Source organism: Bombina bombina, unplaced genomic scaffold (genome assembly GCF_027579735.1).
Source record: "Bombina bombina isolate aBomBom1 unplaced genomic scaffold, aBomBom1.pri scaffold_682, whole genome shotgun sequence".
NCBI classification, from domain to species: domain Eukaryota; kingdom Metazoa; phylum Chordata; class Amphibia; order Anura; family Bombinatoridae; genus Bombina; species Bombina bombina.
The window spans coordinates 89,896-104,997 of record NW_026511531.1 but is presented as its reverse complement, the minus strand read 5'-3'; the positions used below and the strand labels follow the sequence as shown (position 1 = coordinate 104,997).

The window sequence follows — 15,102 nt, the reverse complement described above, 5'->3', positions numbered from 1 at the left end:
GCATCTGTGTGATGGATGCACAGCCTATGGGTGATACTTTTGCAGTAAATGATATACTATTAAAAGGGCTGAGGCTATGAGAGAATGAACAGGCAGTATGAGACCAAGGACAGTTCACTAAAGACAAAAAGTGATATACTTAAACATTTCCTACATTGAATGTCCCTTTAAACTTGATGATAAAGATTTGCCGTGCTTATTGTCCCTATTAATACCATGGCCCAGATTTCATATGGAGCGCTAATGATAACGCGCGCTGCGCTATAATTAGCTTACAAATTGATATTGCAAGTCCATGGTAAAACAGATTTACCATGTAACATCGCTTTAGCACACCCTATACTTTCCATAGGTATCGAAACCGCACTAAATCTCGCTCATATTACAAGTTAAATGTATAGTTTTGCTTATTTTTAAATAACATTGTGCTGATTTTCAAACTCCTAACCAAGCCCCAAAGGTTTAGATGTATACTGATGTCTACAGACTCTTGTTTCTTTAAGGGTCTTTTCACATGCAGGGGGGGGGGTCTGCCTTCCATGCTTTCCCAGACCCTTTCAATAGGTGTCCCAGTCCTGTTCCAAGACCTCCATTAACTTAAGTTTATCACATTCTATAGGTCCAAGGGCAGCCTCTCCATTCACAGGAGGTACAGTTTCATTTCAACTTTAAAGTATTTCCTCTTGTTACAGCAAATGGTTTTCAGATCTATCCAGATTGATGTAGTACACAGTAGCTCCATTATTAATTTAAAAAATCCAGGTATATTAAAATTTGAATATTGTTGATATTAATACTATATTCTATATGCTAACTGGTGTTGTCTTAATACCAGCTTGAGTATTTTAATCTTTTTGTACGTACAATGCATGTTTGTAATATACCTTAATAAAAAAAAAAAATAACACCACAAATAGATGCTAACTGTAAGACAGTAAATTGTGTGTGGGGAAATGTGTTTCATATGGAGTCCCCCCTCCATAAAGTTATGTTCTAAAAAAAACTTGGTCTGAAAAAACAAGGTATAATTTGTGAGTACCTCACACAAAAACTGTAAAATTGATGTGTAAATTTCAAACAACTAAAATAGCTTTAGAACAGGGGTGTGAAATAGATCAGCACTGAAAAAGACATTTAAAGTGAAGGTAAACTTTGATGAATGAAAGCCCGTTTTTTAAAAATACTATTACAAACAGGGGCACTTTCATTCATCAAAGTTTAGAAGGCAGACGTTTTGATTAAAAACTTACCTTTGGTATTTTTCACAGAGAGAGCTTCCCCCACCCGGAGATCCTCTCTTCACATGTCAGCAATGACTAATCCGGCTTCCACCAATCATGGCATGGCCTCAGGCAATGACTCCCCTGGGGGGAAAGCCGTAATTTGAGGAAGACGGATTAGTCATTGATGACGTGTGAAGAGAGGATCTCCGGGTGGGGAAAGCTGCTCTGGCTGTGAAAAAAACAAAGTTAAGTTTTTAATCAAAACAGCTGCTTTCTAAACTTTGATGAATGAAAGTGCCCCTGTTTTTAATAGTATTTTTAAAAAACGGACTTTCATTCATCAAAGTTTACCTTCACTTTAACTGTTAACTGTCCTGACACAAAGTCTGATACAATTATTATTTGTTTGATAATAGTGACATATAATTACCAAAAAACATACAAATAAGACCTCAAGTAACGGCTTTTAAGTAAACATTACAACACCATCTTGTGGTCATAACCAGAATAAATCTAATAGTTTTGTGATTAACCTGGTCGATATGTACACTTGGCCTTTGCTGTTACTCTCATTAAAAGACAGTACATTAAGCATAGTGATACTTTATTGTATAATGGTCACAACAAACTACATCTATCCGTTCTTAAATTAAATAAAAAACTTAAAGAGATGGTAAAATCTCCCCTTTTTAAAAATCAGATCTAGAATGTTAGTGATATTTTAGATGCTGTTTCATTAATCAGTTGTAACAAAGATGCGCTATAACTTACTTTTTCATAAAGATATAAAACTCAAATACCCGCACTTCCCCACCCACTTCAAAAATACATTTTTCTGTGAGCTAACGGTTTAAAATCTTCTCCAATCAGCGCTCCAGCTTCAACAAAAGTGCCATATGGAGAAAGCACTGATTGGAGAACAATTCAAACCAATAGCTCACAGAAAAATTGACACAGGATAATTGAATTTCATAACTATATTAAGTTATAGCGCATTTTCAGTTAGAAGTGATTAATTAAACTCCATCTAAAATATCACTAACATTCCGGATATGATTTTAAAAAGGAGAGAGTTTACCATCACTTTAACATTCAAAATAAAAGTTTAGAGGACTTGAAAGATTTGAAGATTTAGAAAACAAGATGACATTGTTTGATTCATACAAACATATATCTATAAATCAAATAAAACACAATGTAAAATGAAATATTCAAGATCCATCAGAATATATTATTCTTACATAAGTGTCTCTCTTCATAAATAAAATGATTAATTAGGAATAGAATTTTGATGCTGTAGCAAACACTAAACTGCCTTAGAAACAATAAGCTGTGATGTAAAAACAAAACATTAAATTGGAAAAAAAAAACAAAACAAAAAAAACAGTTGCTGGTGTTTGTATATATATTTTTTACATGGGCAAATATGGTTGCAGGAAGCAACGTTCAGATATCTCTGATACTAGATTTATTCATGTAAAAGTGCAACACACAAATATCTGGATTTGCACTGAAAACAGCAGATTGGTTATGCCTGCGGCCATATTTGGCATCAATTTAGTAAACAAATCTCAACTACGAATATGTTCCCTGTTTTTTTTTTACACACTGCCGTTTGCGTGCTCGATCGACATAGCAGAGTTTAAACATTTGTTCTGCTATGTATTCAAGTGATCTATTACATCAGGAACATAAAACCGCAATAGTAAAATTACAGCACATTACTATTTTACCACTGTGTGCCTCTATTCTGTTGTAAAGCAAGATAACACCAGTGATTAGTGGATACCCAAGAATATGATTCCCGATGGCTCACTGGTCTTGTCTAGTGCCCAGAAATTATTTATATGTTTAGCACCTTTGTGAGTACACAGTTGTTCAACAGTAAAATGGTCTAGATGTTTCAGTCAGTTAAGTATTACAGTTTTATGGTCCATCTCATCTTTATTAAACTAATAAGGAGACAACACCACTCTTCTTCTGCCTGAACAGGGAATAGAATTACAGCAAGAAATAACAAGAAAATGTATTTACAATAAGGTACTTCATTTTAAATCAAATTTTACTGATCCTTTCATAATTTTTTTTTGATAACTTATCGAAAACAAAGAATTTCACTGCCTATTTTTTCAGTTATATTTTGCCTGCTTCAGTCACCCAGCCGAGTAGGCTACCAGCAGTGGCTAACCGAGCAGCAGGTCCCAGTGCCATGGTGGCTGAAATCTTAGAGATATGATGTTTCTGAAATCCAAGAAGTGGGTGAGACATGTAACTTGACTGCTGGTAATAGGTTTGTTCCCCACATACAGCGCTAGCAGCGACTTCATTACACGGTTTTTGTGTAACAAGAATTTCTGATGTACAGATATTTTCTAGAAATAGAGGAAAATAAAATTTAATACAATTTATACAATTCAGTAAATTCTTATAAGCAACTAAAACATATCTCATGTTCTTAGAAGGGTTAAGCAAAAATTTCAATAGTTTGGATGCCAAGCTGGTTGTACACTGATGAAAATATAGGCGATTATGAGCAGCATTGTCGCTTCAAAATACTCGATTTATCAAGCAAGGGCGGTCAGTGGCATGCATATTCGCTCCTGTCCGCCCCAGCAATCCTCCTGTGGAATTCATCATTGCACACGAGCGCTATTTTGCGATTGTGTGCAATCCTGCCCCCTGCCTGCGCACAGCCAATCACGCGCGGGCTGGAGCTGTCAATCTCCATGGTCGGACGAGACCAGACCTAAGAGGTGGAGAAGAGGGAAGGGAAGCAGCAGTCTGATAACAGCTCTTTTGAGAACCTGCAGTCGTAAGGGAAAAGGCTTGATAAATCGAGTCCATAGTGTTTCCTTTGTTATGCAATTTTGACTTTCCTCATTTTTCTTTGGTGCCAATATATTAAACAAAGAATAAGGTTATATTCTGCACTCTTATTTATGTGTAGCCTCATATCTTCTTACAGTTGGAAAAGATAAACCGTGTACTTAGACTTACTATGCAATTCATTATGTGAAATGTTATTGTATTATGTAAAACCTCCATAAAAGAATATTTAATAAAAATGATCAGAGGTACCACGGCACAGCATCTATACTCATTGCACAAGACATGCCGGAACCCATGCCTAGACTGGACACCCATCCAAACTTTATTAACAATCATTAATGTATCTTTGAAATTGTTTTTTTTAAATATGCATATTGTGGTTCCCTTCTGAACTCCCTTTTGTATAAATTAATATATATATATTTTATTTTAAAGGGATAGAAAGGTAAAAATTGAGATGTGCATGGGTGCATTTAAATTGAAACATTTTTGCAACTTAATGCTTCTAGTAAAAGTCACTACTGTATTTCAGCAGCATACGCACATATGCTGTGCGTCTTGCATTCACACACGTCTCAGCAGTGGCCTGTAAGACACAAATTAAGTCTTCAATAGCGCAATACACACTACCCTCAGTTGTCTGAGCAGGCATTTGAATTCTTATCCTCTAGTCACAAGTAGCATATGTGCGTAGGCTGCTTACTAGAACTGCAAAAATGCTTCTATTTTAAAACTGAAATGCATTTATACACATTTTATTTCAACCTTTCAAGTCTATTGAATAAATCTATGATCTGTTATTCATTCAGTGAACTAGTTTACCAGTTTATGTTTCTTTGTAAAGTCTAATATTACCCTGATGTTTTGTAAGCGGATGTGGGCAGACATCTTCTAACACAGAAGGGTTTGCTGTTGAAGTAGATGGCTGCATTTCCCCCTTTTCTTGCGATTCTCTGGATTTGATGAGAGAGATGTAAAATTCCTCCAATGGACGAGGGAGCTGACCAGCATCACCAGAATGTAAATCAACTTTGCAGGGCTGCAACAATTTAAAAAAAACACACACACAAAAAAAAACAAACACTTTTTAAATTTGACAGATCTCTTGCTTCTTATCCTGACCTCACAAGAACTCATCGAGCTGTGTATTCACCCCTAATGGGACAGCCCCCACATAGCTAATAAAACACCTGGTCTTGCTTGAAAAAGAATTGTAGAATTATAACATAGTTGTGATGTATTCCATAGTTTAAATAGTACTTTTTATTAGTTTTATAGCTTATGATGATTAACCCGCTATCTCCCATCTGATGAATATACATGTAGGTTTTAAAGACTATGTTGACATGTATACATGCTCAGGTAACTAAAATATCTGTGCTCTTCGTCAAATACAAATCTCTAGAAAACATGTGCTCTCTTTTCGTTTTCCCACTTAAAGGGGCAGTTTACTCAAAAATTTTCTCCCCTTTAATTTGTTCCCAATGATCCACTTTACCTGCTGGAGTGTATTAAATTGTTTACAAGTAGCTCCTTTACCCATATATTGGCATTTGAAATTGTTAATTTAGCATGTGGTATCCCCACCTATTCTGAAAGTTTGTGGCCGCGCGTACCAGCTATAGATAAGCTTTGTAAACACAGCCAGCAGAAGAAATTACACTCCCAGTGTGTTAAAGCAGAGATAAGGTGATAAAATGTTGATTTTCCATTGTTCTCTCAAAGTATTGGGGATTGTTTTAAGGACAGATATAAGATAAAGAAGCAGGTATATGTGCACAATGTGATACAGTAATGAGATCTGATTATACCTACAGATATAAGATAAAGAAGCAGGTATATGTACACAATGTGATAAAGTAATGAGATCTGATTATACCTACAGATATAAGATACAGAATCAGGTATATGTACACAATGTGATAAAGTTATGAGATCTGATTATACCTACAGATATAAGATAAAGACACAGGTATATGTACACAATGTGATACAGTAATGAGATCTGATTATACCTACAGATATAAGATAAAGACACATGTATATGTACACAGTGTGATAAAGTAATGAGATCTGATTATACCTACAGATATAAGATACAGACACATGTATATGTACTTAATATGATATAGTAATGAGATCTAATTATACCTACAGATATAAGATAAAGACACAGGTATATGTACACAATGTGATACAGTAATGAGATCTGATTATGCCTACAGACATAAGATAAAGACACATGTATATGTACACAATTTGATAAAGTAATGAGATCTGATTAAACCTACAGATATAAGATAAAGACACATGTATATGTACACAATGTGATACAGTAATGAGATCTGATTATACCTACAGATATAAGATAAAGACACATGTATATGTACACAATGTGATACAGTAATGAGATCTGATTATACCTACAGATATAAGATAAAGACGCATGTATATGTACACAATGTGATACAGTAATGAGATCTGATTATACCTACAGATATAAGATAAAGAAGCAGGTATATGTACACAATGTGATAAAGTAATGAGATCTGATTATACCTACAGATATAAGATACAGAAGCAGGTATATGTGCACAATGTGATACAGTAATGAGATCTGATTATACCTACAAGCTCAACCTATTTTATTAGGCTGTGGCTTCAAAACACAAAATCAGAGCTTTAATATACACAAATAAGCCTAAAAAAGCTAATTTTCATACATTTTTTACTCTGCAGTTGGTAAAAAAGCAATTGTAAACACATTAAGGGAAAAACTATTTTACAGTATACTGTCCCTTTAAGATAAAATATTAATCTGCAGGACAAGTTAGGCGCTGGGCAATAGGACAATGTTTTGATCCTACTAAGAAAAAGTGGCCTGTTGGGTAAGCTCGTGACCATAAAAAATGAGATACAATCTGGATACAAACCTCTTGAATAGGTTTTTCTTCCTGCTGGTGCACTGTAAGGGCATTAGATGGTTTAGAGACATCACTTAAAGAAACAGCTGTATTTGTAAATTGCCACGTTTCATCCCATATGTCTGTGCTTGTGGGTATTGGCTCTAAGTAGGGCATACTGTGTTCTACTCACTTGTTTATCCTGTTGATGAAAGAAAAATAATTCCTGAGTACCATAATCTGACTGATGTATGGTAAATATGGTGTGTGTGTATATATATATATATATATATATATATATATACACACACACACACACATATACACACACACACTAGTGTTATTATTATTATAAGGTATTTGTAGAGCGCCAACAGATTCCGCAGTGCTATAAACATAGACGGTATACAAGATAACATTTATAGGGATCAAATGGGTAGAGGGCCCTGCCGAGAGTTGCACTTTTGTAGTCGGCTCTTATGAAGGCGATCTGCAAACAGCTGGGCTCATAGGCTTACATGCTAAGGAAGTTCAGGGGATAGCAATGGAGCTAGGAAAGGTTAGTGTAGGTTGTATGCATCCCTGAATAGTAGAGTCTTTAGGGAGCACTTGAAGCTGTTAAAACTAGGGGAGCGAGGACAGGGAGTTCCACAAGATGGGGCCAGTCTGGAGAAGTCCTGTAAACGGGAATGTGAGGGAAGTAACAAGAGAGAAGGAGAGTAGGAGATCGTGAGCAGAGCGAAGGGGGACGGGAGGGAGAGTATCTGGAGACGAGGTCTGAGAAATAGGGGGGGAGCAGTGCAGTTGAGGGCTTTGTATGTCAGAGTGAGGATTTTGTGATTAATCCTGGAGGCAAGAAGAAGCCAGTGAGCCTGGCAGAGGCATTAATTATGGATTGTAAAGGAGCTAAGCGGCAGCTAGGTAGACCAGAGAGGACGGAGTTGCAGTAGTCGAGGCGGGAAAGGATTAGAGAGTAGATTAAAATCTTGGTTGTGTCTTGTGTAAGGAAATGTCTAATTTTAGAGATGTTTTTAAGGTGGAAGTGGCAGGCTTTAGCCAAGGACTGAATGTGAGGAGTGAAGGAAAGGTCTAAGTCAAGTGTGACCCCAAGACATCGGGCATGCGGGGTAGGGTTAATGATGGAATAATCAACAGTTATAGAGATTTTGGGGGTGGAGATTTTGGATAAAGGGGGAAAAAAACTAAATTTATGCTTACCTGATAAATTTGTTTATTTATAGACACGGAATCATAAATTACTGTTGGGAATATCACTCCTGGTCAGCAGGAGGAGGCAAAGTGCACCACAGCAAAGTTGTTAAGTATCACCTCCCTACCCACAATCCCCAATCATTCGACAGAAGGAAAAGGAGAAAAAGGAAATAACACAAGGTGTAGAGGTGCCTGAGGTTTATATAAACTGTCTGAAAATAGGGGTGGGCTGTGGACTCACCGTATCAAGAAATAAATAAATTTATCAGGTAAGCATAAATTGTGTTTTCTTTCTTAAGACACAGTGAGTCCACGGAATCATCAATTACTGTTGGGAATCAATACCCAAGCTAGAGGACACAGATTATTAGGGAGGGACAAGACAGGTAACCTAAACAGAGGGCACCCACCGCTTGAAGAATCTTTCTCCCAAAAGAAACCTCAGCCGAGGCAAAATAATGAAATTTAGAAAATTTAGAAAAAGTATGCAAAGAACACCAAGTCACAGCCTTGCAAATCTGATCTACAGAGACCTCATTCTTGAAGGCCCAAGAAGAAGAAAACAGTCCTAGTGGAATGAGCTGTAATTCTCTCAGGGGGCTGCTGTCCAGCAGTCTCACAAGACAAACAAATTATACTTCTCAGCCAGAGAGAAAAAGAAGAAGCTGTAGCTTTCTGAACCTTGCGTTTCCAGAGAAACAATCAAACAAGGCAGAAGACTGGTGCAAAACCCTAGTTGCCTGTAAGAAGAATTTTCAGCATGCACAACATACAGGTTGTGTTACAAACGTTCCTTATGAGAAGAAGGATAAGGACATAGAGAAGGAACAATAATTTCCTGATTAAAATTCCAGTCCGAAACAACTTTAGGAAGGAAACCTTACTTAACACGAAACCCACCTTATTATCATGAAGATAAAATAAGGGGAATCTACTCTCCGAGCAGAAGAGATAGAAACAAGAAACAAACCTTCCAAGATAACACATATCTATGGAAAGCAATAGCTCAAAAATAGCTAGCTGCAAAACTTTTAAAGGGACATAAAACCCAAAATTGTTTCTTTCATGATTCAGATAGAGCACACAATTTTCAACAACTATCAAATTTTCTGTTTTCTTGTTATCCTTTGTCGAAAAGCTGGAAATTTATCTATGAGTGTGTACATGTCTACAGCACTATATGGCAGCAGTTTTGCAACAATGTTTTACATTAGCAGGAACACTAGATGGCAGCACTATATCCTGTCATGTAGTGCTTCAGGCATGTGCACGCTACCTACCTAGGTATCGCTTCAACAAAGAATAACATGAGAACGAAGCAAATTTGATATTAGAAGTCATTTGGAAACTTTTTTTAAAATTGTATTCTCTATCTGAATAATGAAATATGTTTGGGGGGTTTAATGTCCCTTTAAGAACCAGGTTAGGACACAGGCCTGATACTGACAAGGGCTGACAAAAGGATTGTACAACTGGAACGACCGCCAGACGCTTAAGCAGCAAAATAGACAATGCAGCAAACTGACCCTTCAGGATACTAGCCGACAAACCCTTCTCCAGACCATCTGGAGAAAAGACAAAAATCAAGGAATCCTGACCTCTACTCCAAGAGTAACCCTTGGATTCACACCAAAAAAGATATGTATGTCATATCTTATGAAAATCCTTCTAGAAACAGACTAGAGGGCCTGAATCATGGTCACAATGACCAATTCGAAAAAACCATGCCTAGAAAGAACAAGACGTTCAGTCTCCAAACAGTCAGCTTCAAAAAAACGAGATTTGGATGAAAGAAGGGACACTAATCGGAGGGTCCTTCCTCAGAGGAAGCCTCCAAGATAGAAGAGACAACATCTCCTCTAGGCCTGCATACCAGATCCTGCGAGGCCCCGCAGGGGCTATTAGATCACTGACACTCCCTACTGTTTGATACGAGCAATGAAGATCCTTGATTATCTGACTTTGTTAGAAATCTTTTCCAAGATAGAGAATCTATTAAGGTCCCCAAATACAACACCCTTGAATATGGACAAGGGAACTCTCCTCCAGATTAGTTTCCAATCCATAGGAAAGTAGATTGAACAAGATCACTTGAAAGAGTTTGCTCAAAGGAAGGACGACACCTGAACCCTATATTGTCCAGGGAAGCCACCCTTGCACTACCCCAGGACCTAAAAGTCCTTCTAGGATGACCAACTCAGAAACTTGAGAAAATCCTGATCATGGGAACAATAAATACACCTCCTACAGGTCTATGTTTGTTCTGAACAGGCCCTCTTGAACCAAAAGAGAATGGCTACTACATTGAAGGTCAGAACCTGAGAAACAAGGTAAATACCTAGATCCTGTTTCCAGACTGGGACTGGAACAACCACTCCTAGAGAGAAATGCCCTGAACCAATTCAAGAAAAGTCTCTCATCCTATCATCCTACCTGGATTGCAGATACTCAGAAGGAGATATCTGCCCCTTGGGAGGAAAACTTAGATTGGACTCCAAAAGACATGACTGACACTGCATAAAGAGGAAAAAAAATTTTTTCCTTTAGTCTTACTCTCTTGATGTATGGTAGAAAAACCCTCTTTTGTTTTTTACCCATAAAGTCAGAGGATAATTCTGCCAGACCAATTTCAAACAAGGTTCTTTATCCTTGAAAAGGAAACGCCAGAAGCATGGATTTGGAGGAAACGTAAAAATATTGAGACTGCAACTGCAGAACTATAAGCCTAGGCCGTACTACTAAGATATAGGAAAGGCTTCTCAGTTGACCAAAATGTCAGCCACAAAGCCTACGGGCTAGCACAGCAAGTCTACGAAGACAAGGCATTGCTCTAAATGAACAACAAAACCTCCAGCTTCTTAAACAAGGATCCATAAAGGAGCTAGCTACCCTCTATAGGGATTAAAGTTCTCTGAGCCATAGTAGAAAAGCTCCCTTCTATTCAGGGCACCGTGCACTATAATTGAGTCAGTGACAGGAAAATCCTTTTAAAGGATGGGAGACAGGTTCTCCTATTCCTGTAAAAATACACGTATAGAAACACTTCCTCATAGAAAGGAGCATCAATGAAATAACAAGTTCACAAAACTTTGAAAGGTTGACAACGACAAGGAATCAATGTCGTCCAAGCAGCCCAAACCTCCTTTAACGATACACCAGGCGATCAAACATACATCTGAAGGATATGACTTCAGCATCAGATGAAGGAATTAAACTGTCCAAATCTGAAATTTCACCCTCAGAAAACTACCTGCGAAATTCCCTCACCAACTCAGAAGAGAGCGCAACCTGTGTAGTAGAATGTGGAGTAGAAACTTACAATCTAAAATAAACATGTCCTCTTGCATATTTCCTGAAGGTAAGGAAAAACAGGCAAAGCAGCAGATATCGCAGAGGACACCTGAGCTGCAAAATCTGTAAGCAAATATGCTCCTACAAGAGTTTTAGAGGAACCGCAGGGCACTGCATGTGACGTCAAAGAGGCATAGCCTGAACAGCATCATTCTGGGAAACATACGGCTCAGATTAATCTGCACAATCAGTAGCTTGACTAACAAGGTGGTACAGAAACATAGACCTCTTAAAGTATCTAAACTTATTCTTAGAAGCAAAACTCCAGTAAAGAATAAATGTGATTTAAAAGATACATTCTAATTGAAAGGAACAGATGAGTTTTTATATAAAAAAGATAAGCTCCCTTAATCCAACAAGTAAATGATCCTAGCAACAGCGCACTGTACAGAGCATAAGCCCCTTATTTTAAGAAATTAGGTTTACATATTTCCTGATAACTCAGAAACTTAAAAGGACAATGAAATGAACGATTTTATTTGTCAAAAGATCAAAACGTTAGGAATACAAAACTAACATGTGAAACATACTGTAAACAGCTCTCATAGCCGCTAAAACAAGGAGAATAAATATCCCATTTATCTAATATTACTAAGTACTAGCGTATAATCTACTGCTTTCGCAGCCTGCTTTTCTATCTTCAAAAATAGGAGAGATTCTACCATACTCCAAGATGCATAGAAAAGAGACCTGAAATGGGATATTCCGTATGCTTTAATTATTTGAGGCAGACAGAACAACAACTCCGTTCCGTTCTCTATGCCGGAGAACGAGGTGAAGTTCAAAATATACAATGTCACCTCTAAAAATGGTCCGCCACTTCCGCCCGATAATGTAAAGATGGAGGCGTGGCCAAAAGTCGGCACGGGAATGGAGCTTCATTCCGTTGACTAATTTTCCTCTAGTATAAGGGAATTGTGTTGAACTATTGATAGAAATTTCCCCAGCAGAACACTGTCACCTCTTGAAGATTCCTGAAGCGCTTCTAAAAGCGGAGCTGGAGTATTCAAAGAGGGCAAAACACCCTGGTGACTCAGTGGCAAGAAGTCAAAATCTGACACAAGCACATCCGCGCAGCCCCTTAGAAATGGCACCATTGTGCTTTCTTAACAGGTCGCCTGACATAGTCAAGCTTCAGACCAACTCAGGAACTTAACGGGGCTGTCACTTTCACAAGCATGAAAACATACAAAAACAGTGTAAATTTTGATCTGAGTACCATAATTAACCCTTCCTTGCTGTGAAGGAGGTTAACCTCTAAGTCTCATGCATTAATGTGCCTACCCACTGCCTAAACCATCCATAAAGGATTAGTCCCACCTAAAAAAGCAGAGGGTCCTTAACCCTTCAGTGCCAGCCAGCCCTCTAGCCCCAGAAGACAAAAGGCACTTACCTGCATTCTAGTCGTCCCGGCAGTCAGACGACTCACAAAGTATGAGAGGATGCCACTCCTCACAGAGACCTGTGGAGAAAAGAAAGACAGAGTAAACCTACTCAGGCTTTCTATACCAGGACAGCAACATGTTAGGAAAATGCAGTAAAGCACACTTTACATGTTCCTAACTGCTATAAAGCCACCACTGACCTACTGAAGAGACTGTCGTGGAGTATGGGCTAGACCCAATCTGGAGAGAAAAGATCAGAGCAAACCTGCCTCCGGCTTTCAAAATAATAAAATCTTGATTGCAGAGAAATAATCAGACACCAAAAACTTCACCTCCTCCTTGCACCGCAGGCAAAGAGAATGACTGGGGATTGTGGGGAAAGGAAGTGATACTTAACAGCTTTGCTGTAGTGCTCTTTGCCTCCTCCTGCTGGCCAAGAGTGATATTCCCAACAGTAATTGATGATTCAGGTGAACTCACCGTGTCTTAAGAAAGAAATAAGGAGTTCAGTTTTGGAGAGGATTTAGCTTAAGGTAGTGAGAGGACATCCAAGATGAGATATGAGGAAAGACAGTTAGTGACACGGGTTAATAAGGAAGGAGGTAGGTCTGGTGCAGAGATTTAAATTTGGGTGTCATCAGCATTCAAATGGTATTGAAACCCGTGGGACTTTATTAAGGAACCTAATGATGACATGTAGATTTAAAAAGAGAAGGAGACCGAGGACCAGAGCCTTGAGGCACCCCAACAGAAAGTGGTAAAGGGGGCAGAGGATGCTGCGGAGAAGGCTACACTAAAAGGGTACGGTTAGATAGGAAGAGAACCACGAGAGAGCTATGTCACAGATACCGAAGGATTGGAGGGTTTGGAGTAAAAGAGGTGGTCAACAGTGTCAAAGGGGCGCAGACAGATCAAGGAGGATAAGCAGAGAGAAGTGGCCTTTTGGATATTTGCTGTAAGTAGGGTCGATGGTAGCCTTGACAATTGCTGTCTCTGTGGAGTGATGGGGAAAGAAATCCAGATTGCAGTGGGCCAAGAAGAGTTTAGTATAAGGAAATTGGATAGACGTGCATATATAGCTTTTCGAGGAGATTTGAGGCAATGAGGGAGTAGGGAAATAGGGCGGTAGTTGGATGGGGAGGTTGGATCGAGGGAAGGTTTCTTGGGGATAGGTGTGACCAGTGCATGTTGTAGAGATGAGGGATATATACCAGTGCTGAGGGAGAGGTTGAAAATGTGTGTGAGTATAGCGGTGAGGGTTAGAAGAGAGGGAGGGGAGTAGCTGTGAGAGGATGGGGTCGAGGGGACAGGTAGTGAGGTGGGAGGACAGTATAAGGGCAGAATCGTCTTCCTCAGTAACAGGGGCAAAAGAGCTAAATTTATGGGTATTTGGGTTTTGGGATGATTGTGAGCTTTTGAGGGGGTAGGAAGAATGGTAGTATGTTGAGATCTTCTTTCATTTCTGATGGAGTCATTTTGTTATTGAAGTGGTTGGCAAAATCTTGAGCTGAGAGAGAAATTGTATTAGGAGGTGGAGGTGGGTGGAGAAGAGTATTTGAACGTGGAAAACAGACATTTTTGGGTTACAGGAAAGAGTAGAGGATGAAATTAGAGAAGTATTTTATTGTAGCTTAAAAGATTAAGGGCAGATTAGTAGGAGTTTAAGATGAACTTGTAGGTGAAGAAAGTTCAGCAGAACTCCGAGATTTCCTCCAGTGTCGCTCAGCAGTATGCTTAGCACACAGGCCAAAATGTTTAAGGAACTGCATTAATCCCTTCACCCCCCCTCCAGCAATGGGCTGACCACCCGCCTCCCTCCTAACCCTCCCACTCCACAAAGATTGGCACCACCGCTGCCCAAAGCAGAGAGGGACACAGTGTCTCTCTCTGCTTCGGTACCTCTGCAGACTAAAACGCTTGTCCTTAACGACGGCAGCTAGTCGTTAAGGGGTTAAGGCCTGTATGTTTGCCTTGCGCGGTCTCTGCTCATCGCTCAAGACTGCATCAGACAAACATACTAGCCTTTTTATTTTATATATATATATATTATATAGATATATATATATATATATATATATATAGAGGGGTGTATTGTTATTGTGACAGTTATTTAGAAACACCTCAAAAGGGTTAAGTAGTCACAGTGTAGAGTGTAATCTGGCTGAAAGTGTATTAACCTTTTACTTTTTTCCCCATTAC

At 38.6% G+C, this 15,102-nt stretch overlaps 1 protein-coding gene across 1 annotated transcript; it reads right to left on the bottom strand.

The window, feature by feature from the left end:
* Positions 1–3,147: 3,147 nt before the first annotated feature.
* LOC128643783 (tudor domain-containing protein 5-like) lies at positions 3,148–7,132 on the bottom strand. Its single transcript, XM_053696597.1, has 3 exons — positions 6,986–7,132; positions 4,908–5,091; positions 3,148–3,595 (listed from the first exon to the last, which is right to left on the bottom strand). Exons 1-3 carry the CDS (start codon positions 7,130–7,132, stop codon positions 3,357–3,359), a joined length of 570 nt encoding a protein of 189 aa, XP_053552572.1. The 3' UTR covers positions 3,148–3,356.
* Between the last annotated feature and the right edge of the window lie 7,970 nt (positions 7,133–15,102).